A 22,329-nucleotide genomic window follows, 5' to 3' on the forward strand; every position below is an offset into this window, starting at 1 on the left:
TTAGGAAGGATCCAGAGAAAACCAGGGAGGCTGTTGCAGCAATCCTGGAATTTATCTTTATTGTGCATTATGATTATTTGTATCTCTGGGACCAGATTTCCCCCCCTTTCTGTCTCATGTTTTTATCTGGGATACCCCATTAGAAGAGACATTCCCATTTTGGGCGGCTCCTTTTTGTAAACTGGTCCGACACTGGGAAAGCATAGAAGACCATCTGCCCTGCAAAGCTCCGCTCATCTGGTCAGAAATAGGTCTTGGTTAGGCTGGGCTCGCGGGAAAGGCAAGACTGGAAGAGAAGGACGTGCCCTTCCTTCACTGCAGGTGAGCTGCGGAGCTGCAGCGGGGCCCCGCCCCATTCCGCCCGTAAGCCCAGGGAGCAAGGTCGTACAACCCAAAGCCCCATTAATGTGGGAAGCTTCCCCAGAAAGAACTGGGGGACACCTAAGTAAAAGTGCCAGGAGCTCCCGAACTCTAGCTGGGGCAAGGCTGGAATTCGCTGGCTACAGCCCGGGGTGGGGGCTGGGGAGGGAGGAGCGGAAGCTGGGCAACAATGTGGAGGGAGCGGGAAAGGACAAGAGAGGGGGCTGCAGTCTGAGCCTCCCCTAACTCCAGCTGCTGGCAGGGATTGATTGGTCGTCTCAGATGGGAGGAAACGCGGCCGGCTGCATGCCTGAATCCCAGAGTCAGCAGCACGCAGGGCATCGCCGCAGCCTCCGCTTCCCGAGCCACGGCGGGGACGGCGCCCCGTGGCTCCGTGCAGCAGCGCACCTCCTAAGCCCGAAGCACATCTTGGCAGCACAGCGCCTGCAGGGTTGAGCTCATCTGCAGCTTCTGCACCGGCCTCCCCTCTTAGGGGCGAGTGACTGACATCACGGCAAGCCCGTGAGGTGCGGGCGCCAGTTGCTAGGGCGTTGAACGCGAGCCAATGAATATTATTTGTGATGGGTAAGGGGGCGGGGGAGGTGGGCTGGGGGAAGGATCGCTTTTCTGGGTTGCTAACGTCTAGCCTCCGAGTTGGGCGCTTCAACGGACCCGCGCTGATGGGCGTGGGGCTGGCCCAATGAGGGTGGGCGTGGGTGGGGCGGCGCGGCGCAGCAGTGCTAAAGGAGCCCGGCGGAGGCAGCGGTGGGTTTTCGTCTGAGGAGCCGGATCTGTGGTCGCTGCTGGGCATTTGCGGTCGCCATCATCTGCGCCTCAAGGTGAGGGGGTGCGGGCACCTCCAGCCAGCCTTGATGCTCTTCGCTGCTGCCGCTGCCGCACTGGTTGGGCCAGGAGCGCCGGCATGCGGGAGGGTGCTGGATGGGCCCAGTGAGGATGGGGGCTTGGGCGGGGGTCGTCTCTGTCTGGGCGGAAGGAGAGGGGCTCGAGGGGCAGTGGAGAGCAGAGGCGGGGGTGGCGAGGAAAGGGGGCGCGGGCGCGTCGAGGAAAGGGGACGCGGGTGCGCGCGCGCGTAGAAATGACCGGAGGGCAGGGGGCCCTCCTGGGAAGGGGACGCTGGGGGTTGGGGGAATGACTCCCTGATGGGGAGGGATATCAGGATTTGTCGGGGGGAGGGGGTTCCCCCGAGAAAGAGACCCAGGTTGTGTAAATCTTCTGCTCCCTAAAGGGGACCCTGGGCGGGTCTGGGGACTCCCAAGAAGGTTGAGGGCTCTAAATGGATGTGGGGTGTTGTTTGCAGGACCCCCTGAAGGGGGGGGCTCTGCCGGGCGGACAAAAGGAAGGGGACCCCTAGTGTGTTCCGTGGGGAGACGTGGAGGAAAGCGGGCCCCGCGTGCGGAAAGGGATCCTAGTGCGGGGAGGGAACATCGAAAGGATGGCAGACGGAGCCTTCCGAGGGGAGTCTGGATGCCTGCGGACCCTATCGGGGAGGGCGCCGGTGGAGGGCGTGTAAGGGGGGGGGTAGATATTTGGTGGCTGGGAGGAGTCCCGGGAGGAAGGGGTTCTGGGTAGGACCGTGGGGGCGCTGATCTGGCTCGGGCCGGGGAAGGCCGTGGTGGGGAGGAAAGGACCGGGGAGTTCTGGGTGGGCTGGGCTGCGCTAAGGCCCTCGGTGGTATTAGACGGTCGAAAGAGCCTGGGAGTGTCGGGAGGTGGGGACAGAGCCATGCGGAGGAAAGCGCGGGTACCAGGTGAGGGGAGATGTGCTGAATGTGCTATGGATGAGAGGGAAAGATTGATCCTTGAGAAGTAGAACTATTAGTGTATTGAGTGGAGTGTTGGATGGTGGAGGAAGGGTTAAGGTGTAATGTGAAGGAAGAAAGCTGGGATGGGGCAGTCTGTGCTTTGGAAAGGGCCTTGTGGAGGCGGGAAAATATGGCTCGCCTGGGAGAGAACTGGGGGGGGGGGTGTCTCTAAAAGAAAAGGGGCTGGCAGCTTTTGGAGGCTGGGTGGCCAAGAGGGAGGGAGGGTCATTCCTTGCTTTTGAATCTCTTTTGTGTGAATGGCCGGGAGTCTGCCTTCTCTATCTTTTCAGGTTGCCCAACTCCCCATTCTTTTTCCTACTAACCCTCCCCCAAATTAATCAATCATGAGTCGGGGTCAGTTTGAAACTGGGACATTTGTGAGAGCTTGTGAACTAGCCTCTGTACCCCATGTGACGGTGTGGAAGGCCCTTCGCAGTGGCCTGGAATGAAATGCCCCAGACAAGGGTGAGGGCATGGGTAGGTTTGGTGTGGGTGTCAAGCTTTCTAACATCACCGTTATCTCTTTTAGACTCTGCAGCTCCCTGCTGGATCACTGCGGTTGATTGGGGGGGGGAGAGAAAGAGGGAGGGTGTGTGTGGAGGGAGGGATTGTACAAGAAACAAAGACCTCCCTGCAGTTTTAACTGAATAATAAAATACCAAATATACAACTTTGCTGAGATTGTGATTTTGATTTTGAATCTAAGGATTGTCTGAATTAAATGAATTATTCTTGATGGATGCCATCTCTCCCCCCCAAAACAAAACAAAAAAACTTGTATTAACCTTTTATAATTGGTCCTTGTTCTAAGAATCCTTTAACTATTCTTTTGGTCTCAAGCTTTTGATATTTAAATATCACTTGGCCTAGAAAAGTGGCCATTTCCTGCATTTTATCTCTTCATCTTGAAGTCTGTTACTTCTGGAGAAGACTTGAAGGGATGTAACCTGTGAGGGCATTGCTCTTTATTTGGGATCCTTAGGGAAATCATTTCAATTTAAAGCCTGGTTGGATGACAGAGAAAAATTGCAAGTGTGTTTTGGATAGAAGATAAAGTAATGTAGAGCTTCAGCTGTTAATTTTCTATATATGGATGGAGAGAGAATGAATATAAAATAAAGATTCTTAGTTGAGTGTTTTAAAAGCAATTTATTAAGTGCTAGTTTAATTATATGTAAAGGCTTACTTTTTTCCCCTATGGCCACTTCAAAAATATTTTCACCACCATTTTCAAGAAAATAGAAAGTTTTAACAAAATTATACTATATAATAACATCTTAGTTTATGGATTGATCATTTCTTATACTAAGGCAAAGAACTTTTCTGTATTTGGTCTAATGGTAAAAGATTGACAGATTGACTAGAAAATGCAAACATGGAAGGAAAGACTCAATTATTCTCAAATTAAAAAAAAATAATTTGTGTAAAAATAAAATGTCTACTATATCATGAATTAATTTCACAATATTTTGAGTATTATGTGCAGTGAATTGTACTAGATCTCATGGCAATTACAAAAACACTTAAGACTATGCTTCTTAAGAGTTAGAGACTTATTTCCTAAGGAAGATAACTAATACAAAATACCTATATTGGGTCTGTGTTTCTTTTTCTCACTCAATCTTAACATTTTTTCAGTGGCTTGGATAAAGACATAAAATTGCCTTCTCATAAAATTTACAGGTAAAAAAAGTTGTGAGGGTTAGCTAATAATGATAGCATTTGAAAAGATCTTGAAAAGCTAGATAATTGAGCCGTATCTATCTAGTAGGCTAGAAATCAGTAGGGATAAATGTGAAATAATTTCGATTAAAAAAATAAATTTCCCAAGTAAGGGCATGGTTAGCACTTTGTCTAAATAAGATCAGTGACTTTTATTGGACTGCAAAATATGTATTAGCAATGTGATTTAAGTCCAAAAAAAGCGATTCTCTAGAGTTTGCCTTGGACAGACCTTGTATGGAATGAGATATTCATGATTTGGGAAGAACATTATCTCCCAAAATTTAACCAAGCTAATGTTGCTTCCATGACACTGTCTATCCAGCTCATTCTCTGTGGTCTCTTGTTCCTTTTGCTTTCAACATTTCCCAACATCAGGGTCTTTTCCAACAAATTCAGCTTCAGTATTGGATCTTCCAGTGAATAGTCTGAATGAATGTTTTTTGTGTTGACTGATTTGATTTCCTTGCTATGTAAGGGATTCTCAAAAGTCTTCTCCAGCACCACAATTCAGAAGTGTCAGTTCTGCCACACAGCTTTCTTTCTAACTCAGCTCTTACAACTATATATTACTACTAGAAAAACTATAGCTTTGACTATATAGACCTTTGTGGGCAAGGTGATGCCTCTGCTTTTTAGAATGCTGTCCAGATTTGTCATAGCTTTCCTTCCAAAAAATGAAGGGTCTTTTAAATTCATGGCTGCAGTCACCATCTGTAGTAATCTTTGATCCTAAGAATATAAAATCTAACATTTCTTCTCCCTCTTTTTTGCTTGAAAGTGATGAGATCAGTTGTCATGATCTTAGGTTTTTTTTTTAATGTTAAGCTTTAAGCCATCTTTTACACTCTCCCCTTTCATTCTTATCAAGAGGTTTCTTAATTCTTTTTCACTTTCTGCCATCAGAGTGACATTATCTACACAGATGATATGATTGATATTTCTCCTTTCAATCAGACTGGAAATTAATAAGATGTACTTTGCATGCAAGTTAAATAAAGGTGGTGACAACAATACAGCCCTTGTATTGTTCAATTGTTCCATGTTCTAGTCTAAATCTTGCCTCCTCACCAGCATGTGGGTTCCTCAGGAGATAGGATGATCTGGTACTCCCATTTCTTTGAGGACTTGCCACATTTCGTTGTGATCCAAATAGTCAGAAACTTCAATGTTGTTAATGACACAGAAGTAGATATTTTTTTGGAACTCCTTTGCTTTCTCCATAATCTAGCAAATGTTGGCAATTTGGTTTCTAGTGTTTCAACCTCTTTGAAAATCTTGCTATTTTGGTAGCTCTTTTGGTAATTTTTGGTTTACATGTTGCAATAGCCAGCTTGCAGAATCTTAAGCATAACTTGGTTGGTGTGTGAAATGAACGTGTTTGTTTGGCAATTTGAACATTCTCTGGCATTGCCTTTCTTTAGGAGGGAGATTTAAACTGACATTTTCCAATCCACTGTTAAGATTTTCAAATTTGCTGATATATTGAATGCCACACTAAGCAGCAGCATCTTTTAGGATTTTAAATAGCTCAGCTAGAACTCTGTCACTTAAACTAGCCTTATTGTCAGCAATGCTTCCTAAGGACCACTTGACTTCATTCTTCAGGATGGCTGGCTCTAAGATCAGTAAACACAGTATTGTGGTTATCAGTGATGTTAAGCTCTTTCTTATATATATTCTTGCCATTTTTTCTTAATCTCTTCTGCCTATTTCTCTACCATTTTTGTCTTTTATCATGCCCATTTTTGCATGAAACATTTCTTTGATATTTAATTTTCTTGAAGAGATCTCTTTACTTTGCCATTCTATTGTTCTATTTCTTTGCATTGCTTATTTACAAAAAAAACCTTCTTAATACTTATTGCTATTCTCTGGAATTGTACATTTAATTGAGTATATAGCTTTCCCTCTTTCCTTTATGTTTTGCTTTCCTTCAGCTATTTATGAAACCTCATTTAACAGCCATTTTGCTTTCTTGTTCTTTTTCTTTGAGATATTTTTGCTGTCTCCTGTATAATATTGGGAACTTCTGTCTATTGTTCTAGAAGATATTATATTTAGGCCATCATAGACTAATCAACTCTGGCCTGTTTTGTCGTCATTGGTTGGAGCATAGATTTGTATTGTGATGTTTGATAGTTTGGCTTCAAACATTATTCTATCATTTTTGAGATTATACAGTACTGTTTTTCTCATCCTTTTATTGACTATAAGGGCTACTTCATTTTTTCTAAGGGATTTTTGCCTATAGTAGCATATGTAATGATCACGTGGATTAAATTCACCCTTTCCCATCCATTTAAATTCACTAACACTTAAGATGTCACCTTTCCATCTTTTGTTTCACCATATCCAATTTACCTTGGCTCATACATTCCAGATTCCCATGTGTAATATTGATTGTTACAGCATCAGACTTTTCCTTTTGCCACCTTATGCCACTAGACATAGCACAGCTGAGCTTCTGATTGTCTTTGGCCTAGTTGATTCATTAGTACTACAGCGACTTGTAGTTGTCTTCTGCTCTTCCCCAGTAATTTTTGGATATTTTCTGCTGAGGGACTCATCTTTTGGTATCATGTCTTTTATCATTTTAATGCTGCTCTTGGGTTTTCTTGGCAAAGATAACAAAATGATCTTTCTTGGGTAACCCTGCACAACATAGCTCATAATTTCATGGAGTTATGTAAGCCCCTCTACCATAATAAGGCAGTGTAATCCAGTGGAGATTCTATAATGTAATTTGAGAAAGGTAGAAAACACTTAACAGCTTGGGGATGGGGATTAGCAAAATTTTCACAGAAGCGGTGACACTTGAGCTGAGCTTTAAAGAGAAGACAGAAGTACTCTTGAGTCAAATATGAAGAGATGTGATGCAGTTAGCCTAAAAGATGGATTCTGCAAATACATGGAGACAGGAGATGAAATGTTGAGTTCAGGGAATGAAAACTAGAACACAGAATAGATAGACGGAAATGTTGGAAAATGATGTTAGAAAGATAGGCTAAATCCAGGTTTTGGAGTGCCTTAAATGCCAGGCTGAAGACTGTGTTATATTCTAGAGGCAAAAAGGAAACACTGAAAATTTTTGAGTAGGAGACTTGATTAATTAGAATTAATTAATTAAAATTACTTGATTAATTCTGTGCTAAAGGAAGATCATTCTTGGCAGGAATAGAGAGGGGAGAGGCAGCAAGCAATGGAGACCAATTCAGAGGCTTTTGTAATAGTGCAGGTGAATGGTGTTCAAGTCTTGAAGTAGAGTGGAAACTGATTTGAAAGAGAAGAAGAACCAGGGAAGCTAAAGAATCATGAAGGCTTTGAAACTGGATGACTGAAAGGATGGTGATGTCCTCAATTGAAAAATAGACAATTTTGATGGGGGGCAGCTAGGTGGCATAGTGGATAGAGTGCTGGCCCTGGACCTCAGGAAGACTTGAAGTCAAATGTGGCCTCAGACATTTAGCAGTGTGACTCTGGGCAAACTATTTAATCCTCTTTGCCTCAGTTTCTTCATCTGTAAGATGAAATGGAGGAGGAAATGGCAAATCACTCCAGTATCTTTGCTAAAAAAAAAGCCTCAGATGGGGTCATGAAGAGTTGAACACGACTGAACAGCAAACAGTAGCAAAGTTTGATGGAGCAGTAAGAGATGTCTGTGATAATGGATGGTGTTTTGGTCGTTCATTTCAGTTCAGCAAGCATTTATTAAATTTGCAAAGTACTTTGCTAAGGGCTAAAGATACAAAGAAAAAAATGATATAATAGTCCCTGCCCTTAAGGAACTTACGTTGTACTGGTAGCATACAACATATACACAGATAAATAAATACAAAGTTATACAAAGTAATTTCTAATGGGAAAGTACAATAACAACTAGGAAATTAGGAAACTTTTCCAGTTTTGTCACTCCACAAAGATGAACTGCGGCTTTGTACATACATATGACTCTCTCTCTCTTTTTTTTTTTTTACTTGGCTTCTTTGGAGGTTTAGGCAAGGTAGTATTAACCATTGGATTGGATTAGAAGGGGTATGCTGTGCATTGTTTAGTGGCTTTTGGGGGACATATTTCTACATTGCCTTACAAACAGACCAATTCACAGTTGTACCAAATAAGTACATTGACGTGCTTGTTTTCCTGCAGCCACTACAACATGTAATTTTCCTTTTTCGTGAATTTTGCTAATCTGATTGGTGTGATATGGAATCTCAGAGTAATTTACATTTCTCCAATATTGATCAGAAATTTTCATATTGCTGTAGACAGCCTGTAGTTTTTAGAAAGTTGCTCTTACATATCTTTTGACCATTTATCAATTGTCAAATGATAAATTTGAATTTGTTCCTTGTATATTTCTATACAAGGCATTATTGAAGAAAGTATATACTAGGCATGGGAGACCACACCATACAAATATATGTAGGGAGATTCAATCTTAGGTACTGAGACTTGTTAGCTGGCCAGTTTGATTGGATAAAGAAACATCATGAAACAAACAGGAAAAATAGGTTGAATTCATATTTTGGAAAGATTTATATGATAGTTTGAGGATTTACATTTTAAGTTAGAGGCAATTGGGTAAAATACACAGTAGAAACTGATTATACCCAGGTCAACAGTCAGTTGCTGATGTGGGACTATATAATTCAGGAAAGAGATTAGGGCTGTCATCTAAATACTTGGAGATGTTTTCATCTTTTCCTATGATGTTCAAATATCTAAGGGAATAGAAGATGATTCAGGATAAATCCTTGAGAATAATCCAGGCATTATAGACAGGAGAGGAATGATTCACAAAAGAATGAGTGAGAATAGTCAAATATGTAGGAAGAGAATTAGAAGAAAACAGTTGTGAAAGCTGAGAGGAAAAAATATATTGAATTTATCAGTTAACAAATAACTGGTAATCAAGAGAATTCTATATAGTATTACTGGCTTTCTGCAGGTAGTACTACATTTTTCTTTGAATTTGTTCATATGTTATTTATAGGTAGCTTGGCATAGTGGATGGGAGTGTATTGGACCTTGGATTTAGGAGGACCTGAATTAGAAATCTGCCTCAGGTATTTACTAGCAACGGGTAAGCCTATGCTATTTAAATTTGTCTCACCTCCCAGATATCTGATTTTTAAAAATTTAAAACAACAGGGTTATTGTTAGACTCAAATGAGATATATTAAGTTCTTTGAAGACCTTAAAGTATATTATTAGTAGAAGCTTAACATTTGGTTTTTAAAAACTATATTTTTTCAATCAGCAAATATACCTTCTCCCCTCTCATCTTATTGAGAAGAAAAATCCATGTCAGGCAAAACAAATTTCTGCATTGGTTTAAAAAAAAAATCTCTGCATCTCTCTGTACTCTGAGTCCTTTACCTCTCAATCAGGAAGTGGGTAGAACATTTCATTATTGTGAATAATGGTTGGTTATTATGCTGATCAGATTAAATTCCTTCCAAGTTGTTTACTGTTACCATATTGTTATCTTTGTATACATTGTATTCTAGTCATTTCACTTTATATCAGTTCATTCAAGTTTTTCCAGGTTTCTCTGAAACCTCTCCTTTAATCATTTCTTAGAGCACATTTATATAATTGTATGGCTGTTTCCCAGTTGATGGGCACCCCCTCAGATTTCTATTCTTTGCTACTTCACAAAGAGCTGTAAGTATTTTTATACCTGCATTCCCTGTTGAGTGAATATATTTCTGTACCCAGCTCTGTGTGTATTTATTTGTTCTTTTCCCCTTTGACCAATTCATATGAGAGTGAAGTTTGTGTCAACTGCTCATTCCACCACCTTCTCTTTGTTTTAGATGTTCTACCCTGATGTGAGATAATTTCCCTTTCCCTCCTAGCGCTTTCTTTTCTCTTCCTTTTCAAATCAAGACATAAAGAACCACTCTTAGGACTTCTGTCTAATGATGATAGGGCTTAAGAGGATACACAAGCCTTTTATTAGAATATGAGTTTATCCTTGTTCACTTTTTATTGTATCTTTTAACTCCTGTATTTGAGCTTTAAAAGTTTTTAGACAACTCTGATCTTCTCATCTTATATTTCGTCAAATATTCATTTTCCCTCCCTCATTATACTCTCTTGTTGGATAGTTTTTCCTTTTCCCTCTGGAATATGATATTCTAAGCTCTCTTCTTGTTTTTAGTGATGTCTGATAAATCCTGACTGTTTGGTACTTGAATCCTTTCTGGCTTACTTGAAATATTTTCTTTGACCTCTGAATTTTGGCTGTGATGTTCTTGGGAATTTTCATTTTGGAGTTTTTTTCAAGAAATAATTGGTAAATTCTTTTCTTAAGAGAGCTGGGTAGTTTTCTTTAAAGATTTCTTGAAATAAAATATCTACATTCTTGTTTGGTTATGGTTTTCAGGTGGCCCAGTGATCTTAAATTTTTTCTATTTGATTTCTTTTCCAGGTCATTTGTTTTTGTTTTGAGCTATACTATATTTTCTTTTTTTCCTTCATATTTTTTCCTTTGTTTTGCTATTATTGTCTCATGGAGTTATTGGCATCAATGGATTTTCAGGGAGTTATACTTGGGCAAGATTCTAGCAAAATTCCTTTTCCAATTTTTTTTATTATAGCTTTCATTTTTTTGCCTAATTTCCCCCCTTTAGCTCTGTTCATTTACAAAAACATTTCTAATTCCTTTTTTTAAACTTTTGATTTTGCTTTTTCCAGGAATTCTAGTTGAGTTTGTGCCCAAGTTAAATTTTTCTTTAAAGGTTTTCTTATAGATATTTTGGAGTCATTCTCTTCTGAGTCTGGGTCTTGAGTATCCCTTTCACCATAATAGCTTTTTATAATTGGACCTGGATCCAGAATTTTCTTTTTGATATTTGATTACTGTCCTTGTTATTTAGGCTACATCCTGGGCTAGATGTTGGAATCTTATTCTACTCTCTACTTCTAAGATTTGAGCCATACTGCTTGCTTTTGAACTTGGTCCTCTGCTGGGGTGAAGGATGGGTTTGAGAGTAGAGGTGAGACACAAGTTCCCTTTTCGAAATTTGCCCTGAATCTGTGGTATGGAACTCAGTAGTAGGTAACAAAGCTTCCTGTTTGCATTTGTCCCCATTTTGATGCTCTGGAATGGATCTGGTACTGTTCTAATATGTTGCTTTTGTTTAAGTCTTATCCATTATATTTATTTGGTACTATTGTACAATTTTAATGTATTAAAGTATACAGTTATCAGACAACCTTAGAATGAATGGAATAGCATTTATTAAATACCTACTATATGGCAAACAACATACTAAAGTGATGGGAATATAAATAGGGAAATTTAAACATTCTCATGCTCTAAGTGAACTCATACTCTTAATTGGGGAATACAACACATCACGGATAGCTCAGCTGCTGGGTGGATGGAAAGGCCTAGAATTCCTAAGGTTGCAGTGAACAGGCAGATAGCAAGTCCCAGGGTTATGTCATTTATAGGTCATGACAGTACCAGGGCTCTCTAGGGTACCATTGGTGAAGGCGTGGCATGGGTACAGAGCTAGCACTCTGGAAGCTGCTCTGTTATTCCTCTTCCCAGTGACAGAGGACATTTTTTGCATGACCCACCCCTCTGTCCAGCCTCCCAAAGTGAGCACCCACCCCCTACCCCCACCCCCTGGAATGCAGGGAGCTCACAAGCAGCTTGAAGTTGCAATTTGGGTACCCAAACTTGAAAACCTTCACCAATGCTGCTCTAGGGTATAGAGACAAGGTGTGTGGTAAGACCTGGTGGTCTTTTATCTCACTACAAGAATAGAGTTGGTGTCTTCCCATCTCATACAAGATGTCTCAAACAGCCTGGATAGATTCTGGGCAACTGGGGTGTCAGGGTGGTGAAAGGTAAGGGTAAGAAGAGGAGGAAACATGTGGCAGAGAGTCTTCCTAATGCCTGATCATTCCAGATGGGTTCTGGAAATAAAAATATAGTTCTGGGCTGTGAGCCAATCCTTAGAATGTCATTGGATATTATACACACATACATACTGTGAATCTTAAAAATTCTCAAACTCTACCTTAGAAGGTAGTTAATCCCCATTTAAACAATGAAGGTACTTGGTCAGGAATGTATGTGAGAACTCTAACATTACTCCACCCATACTTAAGCATACTTTAGGGGAAGATAAAGTTGTAAACTCCTTACTGAACAATGAAAAGTACTTAACCCATACTTAAAGTGAAGCAAAAACCCTTAAGCTAGGTCTCTTTTTAGATCTAATACAAAAAGGTACTAAGTACCTATGAAGGTCAAATTAATCACTAAAAGTTCAAGCAAGCTTAGCAAGAGGTGTGAGGTTTTAGTCTACTCAGGTGCGAATTAAGAATGGTTAGTCCTGTGAAAATGTCTACTGTAATTGGTAGATGTGAAAACTTAGGGGAGGAGAAAATTCTCTTTAAAAGGAGGCCAGGCCTCTGAATTTAATTCAGCTATGGAGCTGAATTGGAGGCTGGTCTCTGTCTCAGTGGCTGAAAGGTAATTCAGCCTTGGAAGCTGAAGTGGAGCTTCCTGAGCTATACTGGAGGGTCTCTCTGAATACTAGAGTTTTGCTTGGAAGGATCTTGTGGTGAGTTGATAAAAGATTGACTGATCTCTCCCTCTTAAGGCTTAAGCCTAGGCTGGCCTAGGCTGGCCTAGCCCTTTTCTCATTATTTTCTCTTTCTCTCTCCCTTTCATTAATTCCTTAATTTGTATTAATTAAAATCTCCATAAAACCCAGCTGACTTGGGTATTTCCTATTTGGGAATTTTTCCTATGACGACCACCTTATTTTTGATTTGACTCAAGACACTGTCTTGAAACCATATTTTCGCGGTCACAATTTAAGGCAACCACTCTTTTATCTGTAACAATACATATAGAAGAGGGGTATTTATGTGTATATTCCTCTTGTCCTGGCTGACTTTAAAACTTAATGACTTATCTAGTTTCCCAACAATTTTTCTTGGACATGCCAAGAACATCCTACAATTTCATTTTCATTTCTAGTAATTTTATTGCTTATTCTTAGAGCTACTGGAGGCAGATCCTCTGTTACTTTCTGTCCTCAACCAAAAACCCTGAGATAGCCTCTGGATCACCAATTCAATAGAGTAGAAGTAGGAAGAGTAAGTTGACCCAAGAGTGATAGTGATTGATATACTTAGGGCTGTATTACAAAGAACCAACATGGCTTCATCAAAAACAGATTAACTTGATTTCCATTTTTGCCAGGATTTCAAATCTAGTAGATGAAGCTTATTAGATATAAAATATATATGTGTGTGTGTGTATATATATATATATATATACATATATATATATATTAGAGTAATAAGAGTAATAGAGTTATAAAAGTAGATTGAGAGTATTTTTGTCACTTAATGTGAAAAAAAATAAAGAGATATAGGTTAGATAGTAGTTCAATTAGATGGAGTTAGAATTGGTTGAATAGCAGAACTCATAGTAGTCATTAATGGTTCCATGGCCATTTATCACCTTGGAGAAATGTTTTTGGCCTTGTGCTGCTGAATATTTTTATCATGACTCGAATAAAGGCATGGATAACATGTTTATCAAAATTGTAACTGACAAAAAATTGAGAGATCATTAATATACCAAATTGACCCGAAAAGGTCTTGAGGCACTAGAATATATGGTTGAATCCAGTAAGAAGGAACTTTAAAACATTATATTTACTCTTATTAAATTATAAGTTTTTTACTTGGATTAAAAAAATTTACATTATGAGTATGAGGTGGATTGGTGAGTTAGAAGTTCATATAACAAGAATCTTGGTGGTTTTAGTGGGCAGCAAATTCAATACAAGTTCAAAATGTGATACAGCAGCCAGAAGCCCACTTTAATTGCGGGCTACATTGGCAGGCCTTTTCTCTTAAGAATAAAGAGGCACCCTAGCCCTACTCTTATGTTACCATAGCTGGCATATTGTGGTCAGTTCTAGGAGACACATTTTAGGAAGGATATTGATCAGCTGATGGAATAACCAGAATGTAGAGATGAAACTATGTGTGTTGTATAAAGACTTTCTGTTACAAGTTTTTGCTCCATTTTTTTTTAACCCTTACCTTCCGGAATCAATACTATGTATTGGTTCTAAGCCAGAAGAGCAGACCACACAGCTGGGAGGTATCTGAGGTCAGATTTGAACCTAGGTCAGATTTGAACCCAGCACCTCCCCTCACCAGGACTGGCTCTGTATCCACTGAGCCACCAAGCTGCCCTTTGTCTACCAAACTGTAGGAAAACCTTTTCTCACCCCATTCAAGGAGGATGGTGGAAATATTTTCATATGTGTGAGACCTCATTGGATGCCCACATAGGTATTCTAATATGGGAGCTGAGTAGCTTGCTTGAAATGTGTAGCCTCTAGATTTTCTTCCTTTTTAATTATATCTTTTCATAATCTCAGTCACTTCTGGTGTGGCTGGGTGGGTGAGGGGGGCAGTTTGAGATGGGTCAACTCAGATTCCCAGGGTTTGGCAACATATCAACCTTATTCTTGTGTGGTTCCTTTCTTAATGGCTGACCTGATCCTGATCTCTAACCCATAAAGTACCTCATAGTGGTGCTTCAGGCCCACACCCATGGGGCCTAACTTGTCAGACAATGCAACATTCAAGTGGAAAGTGTTGTAAAGATTAAAATTGGGGAATAAGGGGAGCCTGAGGCAGGTAGAAATTAGTTTCTCTCTGCAAGGAGTATTCTATTTTTTAGAGGTTTATTAAGGATTAAGGATTAAAGAATATACAAGTAAGAAACATGTGCCTAGGCCAGAGGCCTAGACAAAATAACCTCGCATCATGGAAGAGACGTGTCTGCTCCAAGATGGAAGTCCAAAAGAGAGAGCCCCCCAAAACCTTTGCCACCAGCTTAAATCCTTCCTCTCTCTCGGCCCACCTCAGAATTCCTGTGAGATTACAAAGCATTTTGGGGAAGTGGAGCAAAGGCTTGTGGGGATTGTAGCCCTGTATTCGAGTCTATTTTTTACATTCCACCGTTTGATCGTTTGCAAAAAAATTAATTTTTTCCCCAAAGGATCATGAAAACATAAATCAACTTAAACATTACAATAATTTGAGGATAAGAGAAAAAAAATTAAACCAATAATTGCTGAAACGCATTGACAAAAAGCCAGTTAGGGGGCAGTCCCCTTTGGCATGAAAGTATACATATAAATAAATGTTCAATCAGCCACACCCAAAGTTCAATTTTGTGCAACTTGTGGTCTGGAGGCATCTTCATGGTGGCTTCTCCAGTTCAGTTCTGGATTCAGAGAGGTAGCATCTTCTTTACCTAAAATTCTTCTCAAAAGGAATTTAAACTTTGCAATTTAAATAATGATTTTTTTTACACCCCCCCCCCCCCCCCGTTAAGAGGGTGATTAAAAACCGGGATCACTTAGGGGATGCATGGCTGAGGTATATGAATCAATTGGCAAGAGATATTAAAAAGATATCAGAAAAATCCAAAAGAAAAGAAAAAATTTCTGGATGAAAATATAGACCATCAAAGTCTTATGTGTAAAAATTCCAAGTAAAAATAAAAATAAATCTATAACAGGTCCTTGAATCAGGGCTCAATCAAAATGATTGAAGCAATGATGCATTTACCCAGTCAGTAGCCAGGACTACAGAAAGGTACCACACTATGAAAGGCAGAAAAGGGGACCAGATTATATGAGCCAAGGTTTTGGGGATACTCGTCTGTGAGGATTTTCAGAGTGAGTGTGGACCCAAGGAAAGCCTATGTGTTAACACATGTTAAACATAGTAACCTTGAGTCTTCACACTAGGTTCAAGACCTTTGTATTGGCCTAGATGTGCATCAATCCATCCTGGATTGGCCTTTCTTTGGCTCTGTGCAATGGCTCTTGTGTGTATATCTTGTCCTGGAATCAGACAGAATCATTAAGCAAAGTCCCATAATTTTTTTTTTTTAAAACCTTTACCTTCCGTCTTGGAGTCAATACTGTGTATTGGCTCCAAGGCAGAAGAGTGGTAAGGGCTAGGCAATGGGGGTCAAGTGACTTGCCCAGGGTCACACAGCTGGGAAGTGGCTAAGGCTGGATTTGAACCTAGGACCTCCCGTCTCTAGGCCTGGTTCTCAATCCACTGAGCTATCCAGCTGCCCCCAAAGTCCCATAATTTTTAAAATAATTAGTGGCATCGTTTTTATAGTCTCTAGCTTTTTTGGGCATGCATGAGCGAATGCATCTTAAACTTGTAGTGCTGAAAATCAAAAGGTTAAAGAAAATCTTAATACTGGTGACATGTGCTTCAAATATAAAAAAGAGAAAAATATATAAAAAAACTGAAATAGTATATTGCACATGCAAGAAAATATAATAAAAGAGCTTTTTAAAAATTCAAAAATATAACTTATAATCATTGACACTGTGTCAGCTAAGAAAATATAAAATGCAAGGCTTTCTCACCAAAAATGAGATCCATTTCCTCTTAAAATCTGGCCATGATCACTCTGAGTAGAAGGCAAATGAATTGAACAAGGTTAACAATTTTTCATTTTTTTTTTAAATACAGTAGTACAAATATGTAGTTACCAAAATCCCCAAAATTCTCAATAGCCCAATTAATTATAATAGCAAACAAACACACTTTCATATTTCACATAAGTTGCTGTATGACATTTTTAAAACCTATGAATTGATGGACATTTGTCACAATTTTTACAAACATAGCAATCTTTCAACCTTGGTATTTAAACATATTTTTTTAAACAAAGTAAAACTCATCTTGGGTTAAGAACATAATCAAGAAATCTAGATATCATTCTGGTGGAAGTTAAATAGTGAACTGAAGAGCATAAATAAAGGGGTGCTCCTTTTTTTGGAGGCTTTTAGGGATACAAATGCCCTGAGATTTAACTGCCCAACTTCCATTCACATGCGGGAAGGTTGGGTTTTATAAATAAATTTCACTTCAGCTACTGAAATGGGCCTCACCTTGTGGTAGGGGCAGGCAAAATAACCAGATTGTTAAAAAAAAAAATTCCCAAAATCATATTTAAAAAACCCTTAAAATCAAATCATTTGAGGTACTTAGCACATTAAAAATTTTCCAAGGTTGTTAATACAATTATAACCAGTTCTGAAGTCCATCTATCCTCGGCAAAATAGAAAAAAGCTGTTTTTCCATATATGGGCTTATTCACAATAATATTTGTTCAATAGTTATAGGGGGAAAACAACAGAATTTCAAAACTCAGTACATTCAAAATAAATTCAATCAACCTTCAGTTCAAGCAGAATAATATTGAATCCAGTAATATATGAACTTAAAATCACAAAGTTAAACCATAACAAAAAATGCAATAGAATACAGAGTTTTTTATAAACCATTGGAGTTTGAAATGCCTTAGAATATAGCCTTTAGTCTCTTCAAAGTCCCTTGGGGCTTTATCCATTTAAATGTCAGAAGGCAGAGTGGTAAGGGCTAGGCAATGGGGTTCAAAGGACCCATCCATGGCCCCATAGCTGGGAAGTATCTGAGGCCAGATTTTAACCCAGGACCGAATGTCTTTAGGCCTGGTCATCAGTTCACCGAGCCACCCATTTGACTCCCCAAAGTTGAATCTTTGGGCTGAATCTTTCTTCTGGCACGCAGGTGAAATCAATGAAATTACCAGAACAGTCAAAAGGTATCCTTTTAAACAGCCCATTGCTATTAAGTTTCTGTTTGAAAAATCTGTTTCTTCTCTCCCTTTTCTCTCTCCCCTGCTCTGATACCTCCTGTGGCCAATACCCCCATCCACGTGGAGGCTTAGCCTAAGGGGAAAATTGCCCCTTCTCCTTTCCCTCTCTTCTCTCCCCTCTGCCCACGTGGCCAATACTGTTACCAGCTGGTCACAATGAGTCCTCAGCAATCTGCTCCAAGGATCTGGGTGATGAGCCGGCTGGGGTCATGCTCATGGGTCTGGGGCTGGGGTGATGAGCCATCTGGGTCGGAGGCCAGATGGGTGAGAGATAGACCGGGGTAGGTAGGGCTGGGAGCTCAGGCACCAGGTGAGAGGCCAGGAGCAGAAGCAGGAGCTGGAGAGGGTCACAGGCAGGAGCTGATCAAGATGGTTTTCTAAAAGGCATCTTGGAGATGCGTGGCTTAAAAGAAATCATTATCTAGGCTAAAAAATTTGAGAAGTTCTCATCCAATCTAGTGGTCGCCAAAACTGTAAAGATTAAAATTAGGGAATAAGGGGAGCCTGAGGCAGGTAGAAATTAGTTTCTCTTTGCAAGGAGTATTCTATTTTTTAGAGGTTTATTAAGGATTAAGGATTAAAGAATATACAAGTAAGAAACATGTGCCTAGGCCAGAGGCCTAGACAAAATAACCTCACATCACGGAAGAGACGTGTCTGCTCCAAGATGGAAGTCCAAAAGAGAGAGCCCCCCAAAACCTTTGCCACCAGCTTAAATCCTTCCTCTATCTCGGCCCACCTCAGAATTCCTGTGAGATTACAAAGCATTTTGGGGAAGTGGAGCAAAGGCTTGTGGGGATTGTAGTCCTGTATTCAAGTCTGTTTTTTACAGTGTATAGGGAGTGCCTGGGTGGAATCATTTCAATGGGAGGATAATTACTCTCAAACAAGATGAGGGAATTTCAGCTAGAGATAGGAGCCCTAGTGTATGCCTCTACTCTTAGTGAAAGTGAGGATTTGCTATTCCCAAACAAAAAAAAAAAGTATCTACAACATGAGCCCAAAGGGTAAGAATTACTCACTCCTACTAGTTGCCCAACCTCAAGATGGTTCTGGGTCTTTTGAATTGGGGCTTGTGTATTTTGTTACTCTTTGGTTCTTTGCTATTTGAGGATTGAATGTAATAAACTTTCTAGTTTTAGCTATTTCATGAATTCACATTTTTGAATATTGGATACATATTTTGTTCTGTTTGGTTAGCATCTACCAAAAGAATATGTGCTTCTCTTTTGTTTGTTTTTCTAAATTTTTTGTTTGTCTCAGAGTATTCTGTAGTATTTTTTTTAAACCCTTACCTTCCTTCTTGGAGTCAATACTGTGTATTGGCTTCAAGGCAGAAGAGTGGTAAGGGCTAGGCAATGGGGGTCAAGTGACTTGCCCAGGTCACACAGCTGGGAAGTGTCCGAGGCCAGATTTTGAACCTAGGACCTCCCTTCTCCAGGCCTGGCTCTCAATCCACTGAACCACCCAGCTGCCCCCAGTATTCTGTAGTATTAGAAAGTACCTTATGTGAGATTTACTTTCTTTAAATATTGGATCTTACATTGTTATATTTGTCATTGGATAGTAGGGTTTTAAAGTTGGAAGGACTCTTTAGGGTTCATGTATTCCAATTCCCCGATTTTAGAGATGGAAGAAACTGAGGTCCAGAAAGGTGAAATGATTTGCCACAGTTCTCACTGCTAGTAAGGAGGATGATTGAGACTGAAATGAACTCTAAATCTAGTGCTTTCCCTATACACCATATTGCCTCCTGCCCTTGTTTCATTTTGGGACTTTGGTCCCTTTATGTCCTTGGTTACTTGCTTAATTTGTGGTTTGCTTGTTTTTAGCTCTTAAGCATTAAATCATCATTGGCATGGTTTGTAGTTACTTCTACCAAAATTTTGCTTTGGAGTCTTTGTTAAAGTAGATATGATGAGAATTCCTAAAATTTTTCAACTATATAAAGTTTTGGTTTTGGGTTGTAGGATAGTCAAATCTTGTGATTCATCTTTGTTTACTCAATTTTTAAATGTGGTTTTCTATTCTTCCTTCACAGGCATTATACCATTGTATATTTCCTTTACAATGGCGCAGAGGAGTGGACTTGAAGATCCAGAGAGGTATCTCTTTGTGGATAGGGCTGTAATTTACAATCCTGCCACTCAGGCTGACTGGACTGCTAAAAAGCTGGTTTGGATTCCTTCAGAACGCCATGGTTTTGAGGCAGCAAGTATTAAGGAAGAGAGAGGAGATGAAGTTATGGTTGAATTGGCAGAGAATGGAAAGAAAGCAATGGTCAATAAAGATGATATTCAGAAGATGAACCCACCTAAGTTTTCCAAAGTAGAAGATATGGCAGAACTGACATGTTTGAATGAAGCATCTGTTTTGCATAATCTCAAGGATCGTTATTATTCTGGACTTATTTATGTAAGTATTTTTTTCTAAAAAAGAATTTTAAACCTGAATAGATATAAGAAGGAATAACTGCAAATTATTGTAAATGATAATCCATGTCTTGAGCACATTGAGCCTCCATATTCTCTGCTAGAATTTCTTTTTTCTGCCATTTTTCCAGCATTGAAGGTAGAAAAGGTAATCTGATTACCTAGGCCTTTCTTTGTTTCAAATATAAACTTAATTTGCATCTCATTTTAGGTCACCCCTCCCCCTATCTCAGCAAATTCTAATAGGTTCTGTATTACAGGATCAAATATGCTCTCTTTGGCATTTAAAACTCTTCACAATCTTCTCTCCTTATATTTTCGATCTTACCTTTACTCTTCATTTGCTCTGTTCTTCAGCTTGTTAAGATTAAAAATTAGTTTCTCTGCCAAAAGTATTATATTTTTAGAGGTTTATTAAAGATTAAGAAATAAAGAAAATACAAATATAGAAAGCACATGTCTAGGCCCAGAGAGCCCATTCACAACCACTCATTCTACATCTTGCCTGCCTGGTAGAGAGCCACGTGTGCTAAGAAGCAGAAGTAGGGAGAGAGCAAGTAGGCGGTACAGTCAGTTTAACTAGCCATTGTGTTCTCGCACTCAGGTGAGGACTCATGGAGATTATAGGGCAATCTGGGAACTAGCAAGGACTTCTGGGGATTGAAGTCTGGGGTTCAAATCTCCATTTTTACAAGCTACCTCAACCTATTTGTAGTTCTGCAAATAAGAATTCCACATCTTTGCTTTTTCATAGTCACCATCTCCTATTCTTGGAATTTTCTGCCCTCTCCCTTCTGGCTTCTTTTTATACTACTGAGTGTAGTTGCACCTGATAGTACTGTCTTCTTTGACTCTGTGTAGTTCTCTTATTTGTACTTAGTTATATACTGTCTTCCCTATTAAAATGTGAGCTCCTTGAAGGTAGGGACTGTCTTTGCATGTATTTGTAGCCCCTGTGCTTGTTTAGCACAGTTGAGTGTCTAGTACAGAATGTTAAAATTAATTGTGGTTGGACTTTGAATATTTATATAGGTGATTTATTAGGTAGTCACCAAGGATTTAATTTCTAAATCCCAAAATAAATTATTAAGTAAATGGAATTTATGGTAGTTTATTTATAATAGAAGGAAGATATTAAGGAATATGAGAGAGAGAGAGAATATGAGAATGAGAGAAAGAGAGAGAGAATATGAGAATGAGAATGAATGAATTAGAATTTCTAAGCCCCAGCCAGGGGAAGAGAGTCTCAAGAAGAGTCTCAAGAGGTTTTGCCTCCAGAAAGGAAGAGGCACAAAGTCAGCTTTTCACTCATTATGGTGACAGTCTAAAAGAAGTCTGAGTGTCTGCCTTCTGGTCACTCCTCTAAGTTAGTGCCTGAATGTCCGCATGCCCAAATGTCCATCTTCCCTTCAGCCCAGTGACTTGTCTCTTCATTCTTTTTTTCCTCTATTTAAAGACCTTTTTCTCTTGTGTCACTTCCCCTAAATTTTCACATCTACCAATCACAGCAGACGCTTTTCTCCAGGATTGCCCATTCTTTAGTTCACATGTTCTTTTGGTTAGATTTTCTCCAGGACTGCCCACTCTTTAGTTCTCACCTTCTCTGGTTAGATTACATCTTTTTGGGTTACTTAACACCTATTTTGTTAAGTTCACCTTTTGTAGTTTGTTATATTTAAATTAGTTTTGAGCGTTAAATAGTTGTAGATAAGAGAGTGGGAGCCATAAACTGTGATAATTAAAATGTTTGGGAGCAAGGGAAATATATAACAATTATGACCGCTGAAATATGTTTTCTACTGTGTCTTGGTTTTATATAAATATAAGATGGTCGCCAGGGAATATATTCCCAATTTATGAATATGCCCAAGCCAACTGGGTTTTATAGAGAAATTTAATTTATAATACACTGATTAATCAATAGAAAAAGAGAGAAAGTAAGAAAGGAATAGGAATGAAGGGCCTCAAGCCAATAAGGCCTAGACCTCAGTCCTAAGAGATAAATCAGTCAGTTGGTTTTATCACTCACCCAAGATCTCTCTAGGTTAAGGCTTCTCATGCCAACCTCAGGCTCCACCTTCAAGAGAGCCTCCTTTCAAGAAATGTTTCCAGAGAATTCTCCTCCTGACTCCTCCTGGGTTCTCCTTCCACAGCCTCCTTCAAGACCTCTCCAGGAGCTCTCCCTCCAGGACCTCTCTCCTCTCAGACCTCCTCCAGAGCATTCCACACCCCTTCAGTCCTCAGATCCCGATATC

At 39.8% G+C, this 22,329-nt stretch overlaps 1 protein-coding gene and 1 non-coding gene across 6 annotated transcripts in view; both read left to right on the forward strand.

Moving 5' to 3' along the window:
* Positions 1-304: 304 nt before the first annotated feature.
* MIR7276 (microRNA mir-7276) lies at positions 305-385 on the forward strand. Its single transcript, NR_127470.1, has one exon. It is a non-coding gene; the product is annotated as a microRNA mir-7276 (primary transcript).
* A 131-nt stretch (positions 386-516) lies between these two features.
* MYH10 (myosin heavy chain 10) overlaps positions 517-22,329 on the forward strand; it is a 199,968-nt gene continuing 178,155 nt past the window's right edge. For 3 of the 5 annotated variants that reach the window (XM_056817529.1, XM_056817528.1, XM_056817531.1), the window contains exons 1-2: positions 1,093-1,199; positions 19,684-20,057. In XM_056817529.1, coding sequence (XP_056673507.1) covers positions 19,713-20,057 — 345 coding nt within the window. In that variant the 5' untranslated portion in view covers positions 1,093-1,199; positions 19,684-19,712. Of the gene's footprint in view, positions 888-1,092; positions 1,200-19,683; positions 20,058-22,329 lie in introns of those variants that run through there. The other 2 variants (XM_056817527.1, XM_056817530.1) reach the window with 2 other exon arrangements.

The sequence above is a fragment of the Monodelphis domestica genome, chromosome 2 (genome assembly GCF_027887165.1).
Source record: "Monodelphis domestica isolate mMonDom1 chromosome 2, mMonDom1.pri, whole genome shotgun sequence".
Classification (NCBI taxonomy): Eukaryota; Metazoa; Chordata; class Mammalia; order Didelphimorphia; family Didelphidae; genus Monodelphis; species Monodelphis domestica.